At 35.8% G+C, this 21,324-nt stretch overlaps 4 protein-coding genes across 9 annotated transcripts in view; 3 read left to right on the forward strand and 1 right to left on the reverse strand.

Moving 5' to 3' along the window:
- Window positions 1-314: 314 nt before the first annotated feature.
- On the forward strand, window positions 315-5,042 carry LOC137098901 (SLAM family member 9-like). 3 transcript variants are annotated; one of them, XM_067475606.1, is made up of 5 exons: window positions 315-468; window positions 1,525-1,842; window positions 1,924-2,214; window positions 2,546-2,648; window positions 2,774-3,969. In XM_067475606.1, the coding sequence occupies exons 1-5, from the start codon at window positions 420-422 to the stop codon at window positions 2,778-2,780; spliced, it is 768 nt and encodes a 255-aa protein (XP_067331707.1). In that variant the 5' UTR covers window positions 315-419; the 3' UTR covers window positions 2,781-3,969. The 3 variants fall into 3 exon arrangements, with proteins under 3 accessions (XP_067331707.1, XP_067331705.1, XP_067331706.1); XM_067475604.1 differs by lacking the exons at window positions 2,546-2,648; window positions 2,774-3,969 and adding exons at window positions 3,991-4,272; window positions 4,603-5,042 and having other exon boundaries at window positions 318-468; XM_067475605.1 differs by lacking the exons at window positions 2,546-2,648; window positions 2,774-3,969 and adding an exon at window positions 4,603-5,040 and having other exon boundaries at window positions 330-468.
- A 1,228-nt stretch (window positions 5,043-6,270) lies between these two features.
- Window positions 6,271-11,102, forward strand: LOC137098869 (uncharacterized). Its single transcript, XM_067475557.1, has 5 exons — window positions 6,271-6,416; window positions 7,473-7,790; window positions 7,872-8,162; window positions 9,940-10,221; window positions 10,552-11,102. The coding sequence occupies exons 1-5, from the start codon at window positions 6,368-6,370 to the stop codon at window positions 10,701-10,703; spliced, it is 1,092 nt and encodes a 363-aa protein (XP_067331658.1). The 5' UTR covers window positions 6,271-6,367; the 3' UTR covers window positions 10,704-11,102.
- Window positions 11,103-12,231: 1,129 nt separating this feature from the next.
- LOC137140651 (T-lymphocyte surface antigen Ly-9-like) overlaps window positions 12,232-21,324 on the forward strand; it is a 101,680-nt gene continuing 92,587 nt past the window's right edge. The window contains exon 1 of the mRNA XM_067529092.1: window positions 12,232-12,365. Coding sequence (XP_067385193.1) covers window positions 12,317-12,365 — 49 coding nt within the window. The 5' untranslated portion in view covers window positions 12,232-12,316. The remainder of the gene's footprint in view (window positions 12,366-21,324) is intronic.
- The window catches only part of LOC137140655 (SLAM family member 9-like), a 48,857-nt gene continuing 43,874 nt past the window's right edge, over window positions 16,342-21,324 (reverse strand). The window contains exons 1-4 of one of the 4 annotated variants that reach the window (XM_067529115.1): window positions 19,474-19,576; window positions 18,022-18,327; window positions 17,650-17,940; window positions 16,345-17,319 (exon numbers count right to left, since the gene is read on the reverse strand). In XM_067529115.1, the coding sequence (XP_067385216.1) occupies window positions 17,168-17,319; window positions 17,650-17,940; window positions 18,022-18,327; window positions 19,474-19,528 (804 nt within the window). In that variant the 5' untranslated portion in view covers window positions 19,529-19,576 and the 3' untranslated portion in view covers window positions 16,345-17,167. Of the gene's footprint in view, window positions 17,320-17,649; window positions 17,941-18,021; window positions 18,751-19,467; window positions 19,577-21,324 lie in introns of those variants that run through there. The other 3 variants (XM_067529114.1, XM_067529113.1, XM_067529116.1) reach the window with 3 other exon arrangements.

Consider the following 21,324-nt stretch of genomic DNA (forward strand, 5'->3'; position numbering starts at 1 on the left):
TTTTCTCCTTGACTTAGATTTTTGCTGCCTTGTCTTCACTTGTAAGTCAGTTTGGATAAAAGCGTCTGATAAATGACCAAATGTAAATGTAAATGTAAATGTAAATGTAAAACATAAGTAAATACACAAAATTATAATGAAGTGTAATTATGTATTCACCTTCTCTGAAATAGATATTTAATTAATTTTACAAATGTATTCACAAATCTTTATCAACAGAGCCTGAAAAACAAGCATTAACACTGAGTGGAAAGAGGAACTGTGAACAGCAAAGGTCGTGTCCTCACTAACCCTTTTTTCTAAAAGTTGGTGTGGTTATACCAAGAAGATCACATGACCAAGCTGTGACGATATTGTCAGAGTATAAGATCAATCTTTGCACTGCAATTTGTAATTAGTGAAGCCACAGACTCTGTATAATGTGTTTCATTCTGATACTGGCACTGCTGGTCTGCATACAGGTACAAGGTAAGATAACACCTCTGTCTCTTACACAACAGGTAAATTTAAAAGATACACAGCTGTTCTAACACAACATCACGGCTGAAGTTTCATTTGGATCTGATTAACAAGTGCAGTGAGCTACTGAAAGAACACACAGAGTTGAAATGAGTCAAAACTTGGACTAATACAATATAGTGTGTATTGAGTTATAACTTCAGTATATTTTTGACTTTTAGTAATATATTGATTGAAATTTCAAATTTGACATTTTCCACTAGAAGGTGCAACACAGAAAACTAGTCCTTAGTGAACCAATGCTGTTTTACATTCAAAACCGCTTTCTCCCAAATGTTTGAATTAATTTCAGTTTAAATCCAGAGACAAGATCTAAAGCACAAATAGAATTTCCGAGGAAATTATGTGGGAGAGGTGTCGAGCTGCCCGGAAGACCGATCGCTCAGATGCTGCAGAGAGTCGACATGTTTGCACGTTCAAAGCTGCAAACGTGGAGGCAAATGTAAATACGGACAACAAGATAAAAACAAGATGACAAAAATTAGAAGAGAAAAACAAAAGTCCAGGAAAAGTTGAATTAACAAAACTTAAAAAAGTAGAAAGAAATATAGTAAGAAGTTAATGATTAAAATGTTTATATTCAAAGTTAAAAGAAGCTAAGTGAAAAGTTGACATTAAAAGTGTAAAGTAAATCATTTTAAATTATAATTATAAATAAAGTTACGATTTTAATACTAAAAAGCGTAAAAAAGGATTTAAAGGCCTTTTAATTTGAAAGCGTGTTTCCGGTCTCTGTGTGTGTAGTTGTGTGTGTGTTTCCACTGTATGTAGACTTCACCACAAACAAATTTTAGCATTTAAAAGCTAAAAAAATTGCAAAATGTATGAACATTTTCAAAGTCTGTTTCCTGTAGGTATTGTGAATATATTTTACTCAATTTTATTCTTGTGTTGCAATTGTGAATCAAACACCAGGACACATTCTTTTGCATAATACAAAACCTAAAGATTTTGACTTTAAATATATGAAGACAAACAGTCACAAACAGAAACATGTGTTTTCAGTCTTTGCAGGATCCACAGCTGTGACTCCTGTGTTTGTGCAGAAGGGTCATGATGTTCTTCTGGAAGTCAGGAAAGATGATGTTCCTGAGGGTTTTCTAATTGTTTCATGGAATTTCAATAAAAAGCCTGTACTAACAGTTCTACAGAATTCAGAACCCCAAGTCAGGGAAAAATATTCTGGAAGAGTTGAGTTCTCTGTGGAAAATTACTCTCTGAAACTGAAGAATGTACAAGAGACAGACAGTGGACTTTATGATGCACAAGTGAGAGACATTGAAGATGAACAAATACTCGCTAAATATAATATCACAGTTCAAGGTGGGTTGGTGAACATTTCAGACACTGACAGAAAGTATCTGCTGTCATGTTTCTTAAACTCTCCTCACCTTGTTTCCTCAGATCCAGTGTCTCCAGTCGTGCTGACAGTGGACTCTGTGTCCAGAAGCACAAACCTCTGTAACCTCACTGTGACCTGCAGGACACAGGACTCTCACATCAGCAGCACTTTTACATGTGACAACCAAACCTGCAGCCAGGAGGAAGGAGAGAGGTCAAAGGTCACAGCCTCTGGTGCTTCTCTCCAAGTCTACCTGGTTAATGACTCTATCATCTGTAACCATAGCAACCAGGTCAGCTGGACTAAAAACCAAGAACAAACAAAGATTTGTGTTTCCTGTCCCCGATATTGTGGTAAGAAAACACAGTAAGATATAATAATATGTAGATTATAGTTTGGTTAAAAATCACAGTGGACAATGTGCTGAGAGTAAAAACTTCACTTCATCTTCATGCACAGTTTGGGAACCAGTTAAACTGAAATCATTTCTGTTTTTCTAAGAATTTCTTATGTATCTCAGCAGTACTGAGACCAACCAAGTTACAACACCTAAGTAAACAGTGAAGTACAAACCATGCAGTTCAGATACAGTAACATGAGAAACTGATTTGTCACGTTCACTCCTGTTGTGCTGTGGCGTCACACTTTGACCTGCTGTGTCTGCTCTGTAATGTGCTGTTACAGGTTCAGAGAATCTCTCTGCTGGTTTCTCTTACTGCCTGGTGAGCATAGTAAAAGTGAAACTTGACCAAGTCAAGCTGCAACCGACAAACCAAGTTAACCAGAAGTAAACACACAAATTATTAATGAAGTGTTATTATATGTATTCACCTTCTCTGAAACAGATTACAGAACTCTGTTCATCATATTTAATGGATTTTTATAAATGTATTCATTAATCTTTATCAACAGAGGATAATAAACAAGCATTAAAACTGAGTGGAAAGAGGAACTGTGGACAGAGAAGTTCATGTCCTTTCTTCAGCCCCCTAAAAGTTGGTGTGGTTTTAACAGGAAGAACACATGACCATACAGTCATTCCCGTCTGCTGCGGTCTGCCCACGACGTCTGGTGGTCCCAGCACCGCACAGAAGACACCAAGCAAAACTCTTCAGCTCAGTGATCGAGCCACCAAACTGTGCACGCTCAGCAAACTCAGTCATTCTAAAAACTGCAGAAAACAGAACTCTTCCTATGCACTTAAATCTATATTTAAAAAAACAACACTTCCTTTCTGGTCTTTCTCGCACGGACAAAAGAGAAAGAAACAAGATGACAAAAACAAGAAGAGAAAGTAAACAAAAGTCGGGGAAAGTTCAATGAACAAAATAAAAAAAAAAGGAGCAAGAAACAAAGGAAGAAGTTAATGATGAAAATGTTCATATTCAAAGTTAAAAGAAAAAAGGGGGGGAAGCTAAGTAAAAGTTAAAAGTTTAAATTAAATAATTAGAAATAAAATGTAATCATAAATAAAGTTACACTTTTAAAAAGGTGTAAAAAAGGATAAAAAGGGCTTTAAATCTGAAAGTACACTATATTGCCAAAAGTATTCGCTCACCCATCCAAATAAATTAATTCAGGTGCACAAAGTTCATATGGGTCTAAAGGCAGGTGAGCGAATACTTTTGGCAATATAGTGTATGTTTCTTGTCTCTGTGTGTGTAGTTGTGTGTGTGTAGACACTGTATGTAGATTTCACCACAAACTAATTTTAGCATTTAAAAGCCTAATAATGTAAAAAAGTATGATGAAACGCTTTTATTTTGAAAGTCTGTTTCCTGTACGAATTGTAAATATAATTTTTATTCTCAGTTTTATTCTTGTGTTGCAGTTGTGGAGCAAACACCAGGACACATTCTTTTGCATATTACAAAACCTAAAGGTTCAAATTTTGACTTTAAATGTATGAAGACAAACAGTCACAAACAGAAACGTTAACAGCAGTGTGCTCAGTGTGTTTGTCTGTTTTCTTAGCATTTTAATGGTCATTATCTCTGTAACTGCAGCAAACACTGTTATTCTGGTAAAGTCACGCTTGTTTTAACACAGTTATTGCTTAATGCCATTTTATCCTTTTGTTAAAATGTGGTGTTTTTTTAGAAATAATCATGTTCTACATGTGTTTCCAGTCTTTGCAGGATCCACAGCTGTGACTCCTGTGTTTGTGCAGAAGGGTGATGATGTTCTTCTGACCTGCTGGACACAGGACTCTCACATCAGCGGCACTTTTACATGTGACAACCAAACCTGCAGCCAGGAGGAAGGAGAGAGGTCAAAGGTCACAGCCTCTGGTGCTTCTCTCCAAGTCTACCTGGTTAATGACTCTATCATCTGTAACCATAGCAACCAGGTCAGCTGGACTGAAAACCAAGAACAAACATAGATTTGGAATTTCTGTCCCCGACATTGTGGTAAGAAAACACAGTAAGATATAATAATATGTAGATTATAGTTTGGTTAAAAATCACAGTGGACAATGTGCTGAGAGTAAAAACTTCACTTCATCTTCATGCACAGTTTGGGAACCAGTTAAACTGAAATCATTTCTTTTTTCTAAGAATTGCTTATGTATCTCAGCAGTACTGAGACCAACCAAGTTACAACACCTAAGTAAACAGTGAAGTACAAACCATGCAGTTCAGATACAGTAACATGAGAAACTGATTTGTCACGTTCACTCCTGTTGTGCTGTGGCGTCACACTTTGACCTGCTGTGTCTGCTCTGTAATGTGCTGTTACAGGTTCAGAGAATCTCTCTGCTGGTTTCTCTTACTGCCTGGTGAAGACGGTCGTGTTCTCCGTTGGTCTGATCATCATGGTGTCTGCTGTCATCGGTGTCCATCTCATGGAGACGTTCAAGAAGAAAAACCAAGAAGAAACGAAGAAACAATAGTTCTCTACTAACCAGTCTTAGTATATATATCCCCCACTTTTAGTCCTTTAAACTAATACGTTGTTTTTAAATCAAATCACTGGACAGAGAAGTGTCAAAGCTTCCAAATTGTTTTGGAGAATGTTATTTAAAAATTAAAAATTAAAATAACATGAGATCACCAGAGAAAACTCCATACAAACATAAACTTTACTAATACTTTATTCACTGCAAATTATTTTACTAACACTTAACACTTAATGTGTTAAAAATACACATTTTTAAATGTTTTTGAATAAAATATTATCTGACTAAAAAAACAATTTCATATTTGTTTGATCAGAATTTTCTCTTTAAGTAAAGTATGTTTCTGGCACTTTAATGTACATGTATCATTAGTGGACAAAGCAATAAACACATTTATACACATTTCATATTTGTAAATCATGTATCTCTGTGGTAAATTTGAAGGTTTTCAGCCAATAATCCATGAGTCCAGTGTTAGGAAACACATTTGATACAGTGGATAAAAAGGTGGCTGGCAGCTCAGTCTCACATCAGGATGTGGTTGTTCCTTGAACACAGAGCACAGGCCATTGTATTAATATGATCCTACCAATTGAGACAGGGCTTAATGTAGACAGTGCATTTGTGAGACCAGGTCAAACTGCTCAGCATGTCTGTGTTTGATCGGGTGAGAGTAGAATTCATAAACAAGTTTAAGGTAAATTAGTGTTAGTGATTTATGAAGAGATGTAAAATAACCTGTCTCTGCAGCAGAGCTACACATATATTTATATTCACCTTCTCTGAAACAGATTACAGAACTTTTGTTCATCATATTTAATGGATTTTTACAAATGTATTCAAAAATCTTTATCAACAGTAAAAGTTGGTGTGGTTTTAACAGGAAGAACACATGACCATACAGTCATTCCTGTCTGCTGCTGTCTGCCAGCGAGCTACGTCTGGTGGTCTCAGCACCGCACAGAAGACACCAAGCAAAACTCTTCAGCTCAGTGATCGAGCCACCAAACTGTGCACGTTCAGCAAACTCACTCCTAATATTCTAAAAACTGCAGAAAACAGAACTTTTCCTATGCACTTAAATCTATATTTAAAAAAGAACAAAAAACAAAAACTTACTATCTGCTTTTTCTCGCACTTGCATCTTGTGAACTGTGAACACTTTTCTGATTGGACTTTGCTTTGATGTTTTCTCCTTGACTTAGATTTTTGCTGCCTTGTCTTCACTTGTAAGTCAGTTTGGATAAAAGCGTCTGATAAATGACCAAATGTAAATGTAAATGTAAATGTAAATGTAAAACATAAGTAAATACACAAAATTATAATGAAGTGTAATTATGTATTCACCTTCTCTGAAATAGATATTTAATTAATTTTACAAATGTATTAACAAATCTTTATCAACAGAGCCTGAAAAACAAGCATTAACACTGAGTGGAAAGAGGAACTGTGAACAGCAAAGGTCGTGTCCTCACTCACCCTTTTTTCTAAAAGTTGGTGTGGTTATACCAAGAAGATCACATGACCAAGCTGTGACGATATTGTCAGAGTATAAGATCAATCTTTGCACTGCAATTTGTAATTAGTGAAGCCACAGACTCTGTATAATGTGTTTCATTCTGATACTGGCACTGCTGGTCTGCATACAGGTACAAGGTAAGATAACACCTCTGTCTCTTACACAACAGGTAAATTTAAAAGATACACAGCTGTTCTAACACAACATCACGGCTGAAGTTTCATTTGGATCTGATTAACAAGTGCAGTGAGCTACTGAAAGAACACACAGAGTTGAAATGAGTCAAAACTTGGACTAATACAATATAGTGTGTATTGAGTTATAACTTCAGTATATTTTTGACTTTTAGTAATATATTGATTGAAATTTCAAATTTGACATTTTCCACTAGAAGGTGCAACACAGAAAACTAGTCCTTAGTGAACCAATGCTGTTTTACATTCAAAACCGCTTTCTCCCAAATGTTTGAATTAATTTCAGTTTAAATCCAGAGACAAGATCTAAAGCACAAATAGAATTTCCGAGGAAATTATGTGGGAGAGGTGTCGAGCTGCCCGGAAGACCGATCGCTCAGATGCTGCAGAGAGTCGACATGTTTGCACGTTCAAAGCTGCAAACGTGGAGGCAAATGTAAATACGGACAACAAGATAAAAACAAGATGACAAAAATTAGAAGAGAAAAACAAAAGTCCAGGAAAAGTTGAATTAACAAAACTTAAAAAAGTAGAAAGAAATATAGTAAGAAGTTAATGATTAAAATGTTTATATTCAAAGTTAAAAGAAGCTAAGTGAAAAGTTGACATTAAAAGTGTAAAGTAAATCATTTTAAATTATAATTATAAATAAAGTTACGATTTTAATACTAAAAAGCGTAAAAAAGGATTTAAAGGCCTTTTAATTTGAAAGCGTGTTTCCGGTCTCTGTGTGTGTAGTTGTGTGTGTGTTTCCACTGTATGTAGACTTCACCACAAACAAATTTTAGCATTTAAAAGCTAAAAAAATTGCAAAATGTATGAACATTTTCAAAGTCTGTTTCCTGTAGGTATTGTGAATATATTTTACTCAATTTTATTCTTGTGTTGCAATTGTGAATCAAACACCAGGACACATTCTTTTGCATAATACAAAACCTAAAGATTTTGACTTTAAATATATGAAGACAAACAGTCACAAACAGAAACATGTGTTTTCAGTCTTTGCAGGATCCACAGCTGTGACTCCTGTGTTTGTGCAGAAGGGTCATGATGTTCTTCTGGAAGTCAGGAAAGATGATGTTCCTGAGGGTTTTCTAATTGTTTCATGGAATTTCAATAAAAAGCCTGTACTAACAGTTCTACAGAATTCAGAACCCCAAGTCAGGGAAAAATATTCTGGAAGAGTTGAGTTCTCTGTGGAAAATTACTCTCTGAAACTGAAGAATGTACAAGAGACAGACAGTGGACTTTATGATGCACAAGTGAGAGACATTGAAGATGAACAAATACTCGCTAAATATAATATCACAGTTCAAGGTGGGTTGGTGAACATTTCAGACACTGACAGAAAGTATCTGCTGTCATGTTTCTTAAACTCTCCTCACCTTGTTTCCTCAGATCCAGTGTCTCCAGTCGTGCTGACAGTGGACTCTGTGTCCAGAAGCACAAACCTCTGTAACCTCACTGTGACCTGCAGGACACAGGACTCTCACATCAGCAGCACTTTTACATGTGACAACCAAACCTGCAGCCAGGAGGAAGGAGAGAGGTCAAAGGTCACAGCCTCTGGTGCTTCTCTCCAAGTCTACCTGGTTAATGACTCTATCATCTGTAACCATAGCAACCAGGTCAGCTGGACTAAAAACCAAGAACAAACAAAGATTTGTGTTTCCTGTCCCCGATATTGTGGTAAGAAAACACAGTAAGATATAATAATATGTAGATTATAGTTTGGTTAAAAATCACAGTGGACAATGTGCTGAGAGTAAAAACTTCACTTCATCTTCATGCACAGTTTGGGAACCAGTTAAACTGAAATCATTTCTGTTTTTCTAAGAATTTCTTATGTATCTCAGCAGTACTGAGACCAACCAAGTTACAACACCTAAGTAAACAGTGAAGTACAAACCATGCAGTTCAGATACAGTAACATGAGAAACTGATTTGTCACGTTCACTCCTGTTGTGCTGTGGCGTCACACTTTGACCTGCTGTGTCTGCTCTGTAATGTGCTGTTACAGGTTCAGAGAATCTCTCTGCTGGTTTCTCTTACTGCCTGGTGAGCATAGTAAAAGTGAAACTTGACCAAGTCAAGCTGCAACCGACAAACCAAGTTAACCAGAAGTAAACACACAAATTATTAATGAAGTGTTATTATATGTATTCACCTTCTCTGAAACAGATTACAGAACTCTGTTCATCATATTTAATGGATTTTTATAAATGTATTCATTAATCTTTATCAACAGAGGATAATAAACAAGCATTAAAACTGAGTGGAAAGAGGAACTGTGGACAGAGAAGTTCATGTCCTTTCTTCAGCCCCCTAAAAGTTGGTGTGGTTTTAACAGGAAGAACACATGACCATACAGTCATTCCCGTCTGCTGCGGTCTGCCCACGACGTCTGGTGGTCCCAGCACCGCACAGAAGACACCAAGCAAAACTCTTCAGCTCAGTGATCGAGCCACCAAACTGTGCACGCTCAGCAAACTCAGTCATTCTAAAAACTGCAGAAAACAGAACTCTTCCTATGCACTTAAATCTATATTTAAAAAAACAACACTTCCTTTCTGGTCTTTCTCGCACGGACAAAAGAGAAAGAAACAAGATGACAAAAACAAGAAGAGAAAGTAAACAAAAGTCGGGGAAAGTTCAATGAACAAAATAAAAAAAAAAAGGAGCAAGAAACAAAGGAAGAAGTTAATGATGAAAATGTTCATATTCAAAGTTAAAAGAAAAAAGGGGGGGAAGCTAAGTAAAAGTTAAAAGTTTAAATTAAATAATTAGAAATAAAATGTAATCATAAATAAAGTTACACTTTTAAAAAGGTGTAAAAAAGGATAAAAAGGGCTTTAAATCTGAAAGTACACTATATTGCCAAAAGTATTCGCTCACCCATCCAAATAAATTAATTCAGGTGCACAAAGTTCATATGGGTCTAAAGGCAGGTGAGCGAATACTTTTGGCAATATAGTGTATGTTTCTTGTCTCTGTGTGTGTAGTTGTGTGTGTGTAGACACTGTATGTAGATTTCACCACAAACTAATTTTAGCATTTAAAAGCCTAATAATGTAAAAAAGTATGATGAAACGCTTTTATTTTGAAAGTCTGTTTCCTGTACGAATTGTAAATATAATTTTTATTCTCAGTTTTATTCTTGTGTTGCAGTTGTGGAGCAAACACCAGGACACATTCTTTTGCATATTACAAAACCTAAAGGTTCAAATTTTGACTTTAAATGTATGAAGACAAACAGTCACAAACAGAAACGTTAACAGCAGTGTGCTCAGTGTGTTTGTCTGTTTTCTTAGCATTTTAATGGTCATTATCTCTGTAACTGCAGCAAACACTGTTATTCTGGTAAAGTCATGCTTGTTTTAACACAGTTATTGCTTAATGCCATTTTATCCTTTTGTTAAAATGTGGTGTTTTTTTAGAAATAATCATGTTCTACATGTGTTTCCAGTCTTTGCAGGATCCACAGCTGTGACTCCTGTGTTTGTGCAGAAGGGTGATGATGTTCTTCTGACCTGCTGGACACAGGACTCTCACATCAGCGGCACTTTTACATGTGACAACCAAACCTGCAGCCAGGAGGAAGGAGAGAGGTCAAAGGTCACAGCCTCTGGTGCTTCTCTCCAAGTCTACCTGGTTAATGACTCTATCATCTGTAACCATAGCAACCAGGTCAGCTGGACTGAAAACCAAGAACAAACAAAGATTTGGAATTTCTGTCCCCGACATTGTGGTAAGAAAACACAGTAAGATATAATAATATGTAGATTATAGTTTGGTTAAAAATCACAGTGGACAATGTGCTGAGAGTAAAAACTTCACTTCATCTTCATGCACAGTTTGGGAACCAGTTAAACTGAAATCATTTCTTTTTTCTAAGAATTGCTTATGTATCTCAGCAGTACTGAGACCAACCAAGTTACAACACCTAAGTAAACAGTGAAGTACAAACCATGCAGTTCAGATACAGTAACATGAGAAACTGATTTGTCACGTTCACTCCTGTTGTGCTGTGGCGTCACACTTTGACCTGCTGTGTCTGCTCTGTAATGTGCTGTTACAGGTTCAGAGAATCTCTCTGCTGGTTTCTCTTACTGCCTGGTGAAGACGGTCGTGTTCTCCGTTGGTCTGATCATCATGGTGTCTGCTGTCATCGGTGTCCATCTCATGGAGACGTTCAAGAAGAAAAACCAAGAAGAAACGAAGAAACAATAGTTCTCTACTAACCAGTCTTAGTATATATATCCCCCACTTTTAGTCCTTTAAACTAATACGTTGTTTTTAAATCAAATCACTGTACAGAGAAGTGTCAAAGCTTCCAAATTGTTTTGGAGAATGTTATTTAAAAATTAAAAATTAAAATAACATGAGATCACCAGAGAAAACTCCATACAAACATAAACTTTACTAATACTTTATTCACTGCAAATTATTTTACTAACACTTAACACTTAATGTGTTAAAAATACACATTTTTAAATGTTTTTGAATAAAATATTATCTGACTAAAAAAACAATTTCATATTTGTTTGATCAGAATTTTCTCTTTAAGTAAAGTATGTTTCTGGCACTTTACTGTACATGTATCATTAGTGGACAAAGCAATAAACAAATTTATACACATTTCATATTTGTAAATCATGTATCTCTGTGGTAAATTTGAAGGTTTTCAGCCAATAATCCATGAGTCCAGTGTTAGGAAACACATTTGATACAGTGGATAAAAAAGTGGCTGGCAGCTCAGTCTCACATCAGGATGTGGTTGTGGCTTGAACACAGAGCACAGGCCATTGTATTAATATGATCCTACCAATTGAGACAGGGCTTAATGTAGACAGTGCATTTGTGAGACCAGGTCAAACTGCTCAGCATGTCTGTGTTTGATCGGGTGAGAGTAGAATTCATAAACAAGTTTAAGGTAAATTAGTGTTAGTGATTTATGAAGAGATGTAAAATAACCTGTCTCTGCAGCAGAGCTACACATATATTTATATTCACCTTCTCTGAAACAGATTACAGAACTTTTGTTCATCATATTTAATGGATTTTTACAAATGTATTCAAAAATCTTTATCAACAGTAAAAGTTGGTGTGGTTTTAACAGGAAGAACACATGACCATACAGTCATTCCTGTCTGCTGCTGTCTGCCAGCGAGCTACGTCTGGTGGTCTCAGCACCGCACAGAAGACACCAAGCAAAACTCTTCAGCTCAGTGATCGAGCCACCAAACTGTGCACGTTCAGCAAACTCACTCCTAATATTCTAAAAACTGCAGAAAACAGAACTTTTCCTATGCACTTAAATCTATATTTAAAAAAGAACAAAAAACAAAAACTTACTATCTGCTTTTTCTCGCACTTGCATCTTGTGAACTGTGAACACTTTTCTGATTGGACTTTGCTTTGATGTTTTCTCCTTGACTTAGATTTTTGCTGCCTTGTCTTCACTTGTAAGTCAGTTTGGATAAAAGCGTCTGATAAATGACCAAATGTAAATGTAAATGTAAATGTAAATGTAAAACATAAGTAAATACACAAAATTATAATGAAGTGTAATTATGTATTCACCTTCTCTGAAATAGATATTTAATTAATTTTACAAATGTATTCACAAATCTTTATCAACAGAGCCTGAAAAACAAGCATTAACACTGAGTGGAAAGAGGAACTGTGAACAGAAAAGGTCGTGTCCTCACTCACCCATTTTTCTAAAAGTTGGTGTGGTTATACCAAGAAGATCACATGACCAAGCTGTGACGATATTGTCAGAGTATAAGATCAATCTTTGCACTGCAATTTGTAATTAGTGAAGCCACAGACTCTGTATAATGTGTTTCATTCTGATACTGGCACTGCTGGTCTGCATACAGGTACAAGGTAAGATAACACCTCTGTCTCTTACACAACAGGTAAATTTAAAAGATACACAGCTGTTCTAACACAACATCACGGCTGAAGTTTCATTTGGATCTGATTAACAAGTGCAGTGAGCTACTGAAAGAACACACAGAGTTGAAATGAGTCAAAACTTGGACTAATACAATATAGTGTGTATTGAGTTATAACTTCAGTATATTTTTGACTTTTAGTAATATATTGATTGAAATTTCAAATTTGACATTTTCCACTAGAAGGTGCAACACAGAAAACTAGTCCTTAGTGAACCAATGCTGTTTTACATTCAAAACCGCTTTCTCCCAAATGTTTGAATTAATTTCAGTTTAAATCCAGAGACAAGATCTAAAGCACAAATAGAATTTCTGAGGAAATTATGTGGGAGAGGTGTCGAGCTGCCCGGAAGACCGATCGCTCAGATGCTGCAGAGAGTCGACATGTTTGCACGTTCAAAGCTGCAAACGTGGAGGCAAATGTAAATACGGACAACAAGATAAAAACAAGATGATAAAAAGAAGAAGAGAAAAACAAAAGTCCAGGAAAAATTGAAATTAGTTGACATTAAAAGTGTAAAGTAAATCATTTTAATTTATAATTATAAATAAAGTTACGATTTTAATACTAAAAAGCGTAAAAAAGGATTTAAAGGCCTTTTAATTTGAAAGCGTGTTTCCGGTCTCTGTGTGTGTAGTTGTGTGTGTGTTTCCACTGTATGTAGACTTCACCACAAACAAATTTTAGCATTTAAAAGCTAAAAAAATTGCAAAATGTATGAACATTTTCAAAGTCTGTTTCCTGTAGGTATTGTGAATATAATTTACTCAATTTTATTCTTGTGTTGCAATTGTGAATCAAACACCAGGACACATTCTTTTGCATAATACAAAACCTAAAGATTTTGACTTTAAATATATGAAGACAAACAGTCACAAACAGATACATGTGTTTTCAGTCTTTGCAGGATCCACAGCTGTGACTCCTGTGTTTGTGCAGAAGGGTCATGATGTTCTTCTGGAAGTCAGGAAAGATGATGTTCCTGAGGGTTTTCTAATTGTTTCATGGAATTTCAATGAAAAGCCTGTACTAACAGTTCTACAGAATTCAGAACCCCAAGTCAGGGAAAAATATTCTGGAAGAGTTGAGTTCTCTGTGGAAAATTACTCTCTGAAACTGAAGAATGTACAAGAGACAGACCGTGGACTTTATGATGCACAAGTGAGAGACATTGAAGATGAACAAATACTCGCTAAATATAATATCACAGTTCAAGGTGGGTTGGTGAACATTTCAGACACTGACAGAAAGTATCTGCTGTCATGTTTCTTAAACTCTCCTCACCTTGTTTCCTCAGATCCAGTGTCTCCAGTCGTGCTGACAGTGGACTCTGTGTCCAGAAGCACAAACCCCTGTAACCTCACTGTGACCTGCAGGACACAGGACTCTCACATCAACAGCACTTTTACATGTGACAACCAAACCTGCAGCCAGGAGGAAGGAGAGAGGTCAAAGGTCACAGCCTCTGGTGCTTCTCTCCAAGTCTACCTGGTTAATGACTCTATCATCTGTAACCATAGCAACCAGGTCAGCTGGACTGAAAACCAAGAACAAACAAAGATTCCTGATTCCTGTCTCCACCATGATGGTGAGAAACAACAACCAAGTGACATAAATGTAGATTGTAGCATCTGTTTGAAATCAGTTTAATTTTTAATTGTTGTTTGAGTAAAGGTTACAAAAATCCACTTACTACAGATCAGGTCATCAACAAGAAACCACATTACTACTGCTGTTCAGATCACTACTGTATTTGTTGCATGACATCAGGTAGAAATTTCCAATCTGGTTTTGTTTTTCTCTACAGAAAATGAACAACCACAAACCCACTCTTTGATCGTTGTTGGTGTCCCTGTGGTTGTCTTACTCGCAGCAGCTGTTTATCTAATAAGAAAATGGAAACGTAAGTAATTTGAGCATTTCAGCACAAAATGATATATAATTTGAAAAAGTGCATATATACCAAATGTCATCATCTGCATTAGTCTCCTTTATGTGTGTTATTAGGCAGTTAGACATTAACTATTACAATAACTAACAAAATATTAGACGGTGTAGTGCACATTACAAATGGTTCATTACATCACAACCAATGCTCAGACACACTTGGTGACACAGATGACCCCTTAGAAAAGTTTCTGAGTGACGTTCACCCTTCTAACAATTTCTGCTTGATCTGTAAATTTTGCAGCTTCTTACATATTGTAATTTAATGCTAATGACTATTATGTGAGATGGTGCAGCAGATCCACTCTGCACAGGTCTCCTCACTCTGCTATTCTCTTTTACATGTGATGAACTGTGCACAGAACAAACTATAAATAATAATACTTTAAAACTTACTAATAAGCAGAAACGGTTTAAATTCTCTGATTAACTATAAGATTTAAGAAGCAAATATTTCTGCACTGCTGTCAGTTCTGTTCTCTACATGGTTTCATGAGACATTAAAGAACGTCTCCATATATTTCTACAAAAAGATTTTTAAATTGTATACTGTAGTTTAAGTTACTGACTTAAATATTTCACTGTGTATTTTTTCATGATGAACCCGCAGGAAGACGAATGAGCATAAACACTGATGATACAGTCTACGCAGATCCTCAGGTAAATGTGAATTGTTTCATCACTGTCCAAAACTTACAATGGATTTTGAATTTCAGATTCTGAGTTAAATCAGAACCTCACACAATTTTTGTATGAGCCAACCAGTGTTTCCTCTGTTTTGTTTATGTTGTGTATTGTGTTATCTGTATGTGTACTGATGATGTCATCAGTGACATCATTGGTCTTTGATGTTGCCTTTGTAGTTTACCTGTAAGTTTGTAGTCAGTGGTCAAGGGAACAATGCAAGACAAATTGTTTGTTACAAGAGATGCTGTTCAGCTCAGCTCCTGAAGGGAGCAGACGTGACACTGTAACTTGCTGAACCATCATATTTAAGTTAAGTTTTTTTAGATGCAAAGTACTTTATATAGTTTTCATGGCATCTACTGTACTACATAATCACATGTTATTGTCTGCCTACTTATACCTACTGTATGTGCTACATGTCGACCTCATACTCAATATTGTATTTCTGAATATTCTCACAGTAAAAACAAAACAGAAATACTTTTCATCAAGTAAAAAAGAGAACTTTAATTTGCAGTGCAATTTGTAAATGCTGCGTATTACTACCTTCTTAGTACGTGTTAGCAGTGTGTCAGATTAGTTTTAACTCGAATAAGCAAATTCTTTACATTTAAACAACACAAATATATAAAATTATAAAAAATCTTCCAACATCTTTTTGTTCCAGTTCGAAACAGTAAACCAGACTCAAACCAATGATGCGTCTCCATTCAGCACCTACTCCTTGGTAGGGCCTCACACTGGGCCAATGGAATCTGCTGAAACCAGAGACAGAGCCCTGCCTGAGGTCCTCTATGCTCAGGTACAAAAGCCTGTCAGGTCCAGACATTAACCCTCCTGTTATTTTCGTATCTGAGGAACAGCCTTGATTTTCCCTTCATTATACAAAAGTGTCAGAAACCAAAAAGTCCAAAAAAACAATGTTTATATCTCATCATTAACTCGATTACTAACCATTTCAATCAATATTTAGTTCAATGCTGTTCTTTACTGTTCACAGATCATGGTTCAATGAGCATAGGTCACTCGTTTATTAAAAAAAGATCATGTTAAAACTTTTTTAATGTAAACTGAAAAGACCTACATATACATTACAATAGTTTTATATGCAATTGATTTTTAAAAATTTTATTTTATATTTTGATTTTTTTTTGTTTATGGAGTGATGTTGATAAATTGAAATGAGACACCTCTTGTGATCAGGGTCAAAGTGACCCATTTAAAGTTAACAATCTAAAAAAAATACTTAAAAGTAATTTTTCACTTTGAAACTTCTCCTGCTTGGCTTATTTAGTGTAATCAACATATAAAATAAAAATGGTTCAGTTCACATATTTGTAACCCCCCCTACATGTTTTTATTACAAAGGTACTGTTTGGGTCAATTTGACCCGGCGGCAAAATGGAGGCTAAAAACTGTCAGAAAGATCTACTATTTTTTTCTTTGCAACTATGAGACATAATACGCCCCTGTCTCACACTCACACTCACAAACACACACTCTCTCTCTCACACGACAGAGAGACAAACCTTTCACACATTGTAAATGTGTCTTTCCAAGCCAGAGTGTTTGTCCAAAGACAGATTCTCATTGAAGTATTATTTCAAGTTTGACTCATAAATGTTGAACTGAATAAAGTGTCATTAAGTTTTTGTTTTACCTTTTTATCCACTGTATCAAATGTGTTTCCTAACAACTGGACTCATGGATTGTTGGCTGAAAACCTTAAAATTTACCACAGAGATACATGATTAAAAAATTCACCACAAATATGAAATGTGCATAAATGTGTTTATTGCTTTAATAAGTGTCCACTAATGATACATGTACATTAAAGTGCTAGAAACATACTTTACCTAAAGAGAAAACTCTGATCAAACAAATATGGAATTGTTTTTTTAGTCAGATAATATTTTCTCCAAAAAAATGTATATTGTCTCTGGTGATCTCATGTTATTTAAAATTTTAATTAACATTCTCCAAAACAATTTGGAAGCTTTGACACTTCTCTGTACAGTGATTTGATTTAAAAACAACGTATTAATTTAAAGGACTAAAAGTGGGGGATATATATACTAAGACTGGTTAGTAGAGAACTATTGTTTCTTCATTTCTTCTTGGTTTTTCTTCTTGAACGTCTCCATGAGATGGACACCGATGACAGCAGACACCATGATGATCAGACCAACGGAGAACACGACCGTCTTCACCAGGCAGTAAGAGAAACCAGCAGAGAGATTCTCTGAACCTGTAACAGCACATTACAGAGCAGACACAGCAGGTCAAAGTGTGACGCCACAGCACAACAGGAGTGAACGTGACAAATCAGTTTCTCATGTTACTGTATCTGAACTGCATGGTTTGTACTTCACTGTTTACTTAGGTGTTGTAACTTGGTTGGTCTCAGTACTGCTGAGATACATAAGCAATTCTTAGAAAAAAGAAATGATTTCAGTTTAACTGGTTCCCAAACTGTGCATGAAGATGAAGTGAAGTTTTTACTCTCAGCACATTGTCCACTGTGATTTTTAACCAAACTATAATCTACATATTATTATATCTTACTGTGTTTTCTTACCACAATGTCGGGGACAGAAATTCCAAATCTTTGTTTGTTCTTGGTTTTTAGTCCAGCTGACCTGGTTGCTATGGTTACAGATGATAGAGACATTAACCAGGTAGACTTGGAGAGAAGCACCAGAGGCTGTGACCTTTGACCTCTCTCCTTCCTCCTGGCTGCAGGTTTGGGTGTCGGATGTAAAAGTGCTGCTGATGTGAGAGTCCTGTGTCCTGCAGGTCACAGTGAGGTTACAGAGGTTTGTGCTTCTGGACACAGAGTCCACTGTCAGCACGACTGGAGACACTGGATCTAAGGAAACAAGGTGCGGAGAGTTTAAGAAACATGACAGCAGATACTTTCTGTCAGTGTCTGAAATGTTCACCAACCCACCTTGAACTGTGACTTTATATTCAGCGAGTATTTTTTGTTTGTTAGTTATCACTTGTGCAGTATAAAGTCCACTGTCTGTCTCTTGTAGATTCTTCAGTTTCACAGAGTAATTTTCCACAGAGAACTCAACTCTTCCAGTGTAACGTTTAGAGACTATTGGTTCTGATTTAGGTGTGAATGTTACTAAAACATTTTCCCTGAATTTCCATACAAATAATACAAATTTCTCAGGAACATCATCTTTCCTGACTTCCAGAAGAACATCATGACCCTTCTGCACAAACACAGGAGTCACAGCTGTGGATCCTGCAAAGACTGGAAACACATGTAGAACATGATTATTTCTAAAATAACACCACATTTTAACAAAAGAATAAAATGGCATTGAGCAATAACCGTGTTAAAACAAGCATGACTTTACCAGAATAACAGTGTTTGCTGCAGTTACAGAGATAATGACCATTAAAATGCTAAGAAAACAGACAAACACACTGAGCACACTGCTGTTAACGTTTCTGTTTGTGACTGTTTGTCTTCATACATTTAAAGTCAAAATTTGAACCTTTAGGTTTTGTAATATGCAAAAGAATGTGTCCTGGTGTTTGCTCCACAACTGCAACACAAGAATAAAACTGAGTAAATTATATTCACAATACGTACAGGAAACAGACTTTCAAAATAAAAGCGTTTCATCATACTTTTTTAAATGCTAAAATTAGTTTGTGGTGAAGTCCATGTACAGTGGAAACACACACACAACTACACACACAGAGACAGGAAACACACTTTCAAATTAAAAGTCATTTACATCCTTTTTTTCACTTTATTAAAATGGTAACTTTATTTATAATAATTTACTTTACACTTTTAATGTCAACGTTTTATTTAGCTTATTTGTTGCTTTTAAGTTTGAATATCAACATTTTACTCCTTAACTTCTTACTATGTTTCTTTCTACCTTTTTTAACTTTTGTTAATTCACCTTTTCCTCGACTTTTTTTCTTTCTCTTCTTCTTTTGTCATCTTGTCTTGTTCTTTTTTATTTATCTCTTCGTCTTCTGCATCTTTTCAAAGTTTTCACATTTGCCTCCACGTTTGCAGCTTTAAATGTGCAAACTTGTCGACTCTCTGCAGCTTCTAAACGGTCGGCATCTTCCGGGCAACTTGACACCTCTCCCACGTAATTTCGTCTGAAATTTCATTTTCTATTTCTATTTCAGATCTTGTCTCTGGATTTAGACTGAAATTAATTGAAACTTATAGTAAATTAATTCACTATATTGTATTAGTCCAGGCTTTGACTCATTTCAACTCTGTGTGTTCTTTCAGTAGCTCACTGCACTTGTTAACCAGACCCATATGAAACTTCAGCCGTGATGTTGTGTTAAAACTGCTGTGTATCTTTTAAAGATACAGTGTGTGTAAGAGACAGAGATCTGGTCTTACCTGTACCTTTATGCAGACCACCAGTCCCTTCAGCAGTGGCTTCACTAATTACAAATTGCATTACAACTGTGAGATTGGTGGACAACTGCTCTATCTTCCTGCGCTACAGTCGCCGCACATGAGGACATGAACTTCTCTGTTCACGGCTCCTCTTTAAGCTCAGTTTAAATGCTTGTTTTTCAGGCTCTGTTGATAAAGATTTGTGAATACATTTGTAAATATCCATTAAATATGATGGACATTAGAACTGTAATCTGTTTCAGAGAAGGTGAATACATAAAAACACTTTAATATAACTTTAATATTTTGTGTATTTACTTCTGGTTAACTTGGTTTGTTTGTTGCAGCTTGATTTGGTCAAGTTTCATTTTTTTCTTGCTCTGTTTTAGGTTCATTATACCACTAGGTGGCTCTCTGTGCTTAGCCAACCTCTTCTGCTCTCACACTTTATTCAGTACATCTTGTTATTGCTGAATATTCTGTATCAAGATAAAAACATAAAGGGAAAACAAAGTGAAAAAAAGTTCATAGACCTACAGTATTGTTCATTATGCTGGTTGTGTATTTGATCCAAAAGTACAGCACGTAACAAAAAGATGTATCTGCCTGCAGTTCACATGAAAATAAAGATTCTTTCCAAACACTATGGTCCTAAAGTTCCCAACATCTCATGTGATCTCATGTAGGCTTCATTTGTGAAGAAAAAAATGTATCTGCTCTGTCTCTGACTCTTCAATCTCTGTCTTTTTGCAAAAGACAAAATGGCCACTTCTTCACATATCAAAAAAAATTCTTCTCTTGAATTTAAAGACATATATAAAACAAGTAAAAACATAATTGACCAGTTCTGAAATGTAACTGACATGATCTTTACGTCTCACTGCTACATTTTATCATTTTTTAACTTTCCTTTTTATGTCCATGTCCAACTAATGTTGCACAGACCTGATTATAACTGTAGAAAAGAGTAGAAATTTGAGTTTGTTACAAAACATGAGTTCACACCATCAAATCAAATATTAGATGACAATTGTTCTTGAATGAGTGTTTCCTCCTAAACGTCAGCAACATTAGGGATTTTGTGTGTTTAGTTATGAATATGAAATCTGCAAAACACACTGTTCATACTGTACTAATCACTTCAACTACATTGTTAATTTGGCCACATACAGCTACACTCACTGACCACTTTATTAAGTACACCTGTATAATGTAATGCAGTCCAATACAGAAGAGCTGCCATGAATTCTACTTTTACAATGTTATAATTTCTGAGTTTTTAGGTTGAAACTGTCAGAAAGGTGATAATTCTACTCTGTGTTTATTATGGAGGTCATAGTGGGGGGTGGAGTCGTTCTGGAGAGCATTATAAGAAGAAGTGGTTCTAATGGTTTGATCCCCGCATCCATTTAAATACGTGGCCAAAACATTAGAACCACCTCTTGTCATAGGTTTCTGACAATAGCTGCACTGCAAATACCTGCAAATAAAAAAACATATATTCTTTTGTACACTGAATTATTCATGTGTTGTTTCTTCATTCGTTCTTCTTTTGTTCTTCTTGAATGTCTCCATGAGATGGACACTGCTGACAGCAGACACCATCACAGTCAGACCGATGGAGAACACAACTGTCTTCACCAGGCAGAAAAAGAGACCAGGAGCATTGTCTGATAATATAATGATAATAAAAATCACACAACAGATCTCACAGCACAATCCCACCTGTATTTATGTCTGTATAAAGCTAAATTATATTTTGTTCCTAAATAGATTTTACAGGACGTCAGAAAATGAAATGCTAAAGTTTGAGAAATAGTACGCACAAGAATTATGGAGCTAGACCACTAAACTCTT

This window comes from Channa argus, chromosome 14 (genome assembly GCF_033026475.1).
Source record: "Channa argus isolate prfri chromosome 14, Channa argus male v1.0, whole genome shotgun sequence".
Lineage (NCBI taxonomy): Eukaryota > Metazoa > Chordata > Actinopteri > Anabantiformes > Channidae > Channa > Channa argus.

Excerpts from the sequence above, each read along its gene's own strand:
- LOC137098901 (XM_067475604.1), top strand. The coding sequence starts at position 420 with ATGTGTTTCATTCTGATACTGGCACTGCTGGTCTGCATACAGGTACAA. Across the intron at positions 469-1,524 it reads GGTCTGCATACAGGTACAAG|TCTTTGCAGGATCCACAGCT; the intron begins GTAAGATAACAC and ends ATGTGTTTTCAG. Across the intron at positions 1,843-1,923 it reads ATATAATATCACAGTTCAAG|ATCCAGTGTCTCCAGTCGTG; the intron begins GTGGGTTGGTGA and ends TTGTTTCCTCAG.
- LOC137098869 (XM_067475557.1), top strand. The coding sequence starts at position 6,368 with ATGTGTTTCATTCTGATACTGGCACTGCTGGTCTGCATACAGGTACAA. Across the intron at positions 7,791-7,871 it reads ATATAATATCACAGTTCAAG|ATCCAGTGTCTCCAGTCGTG; the intron begins GTGGGTTGGTGA and ends TTGTTTCCTCAG. Across the intron at positions 10,222-10,551 it reads TTTCTGTCCCCGACATTGTG|GTTCAGAGAATCTCTCTGCT; the intron begins GTAAGAAAACAC and ends GTGCTGTTACAG.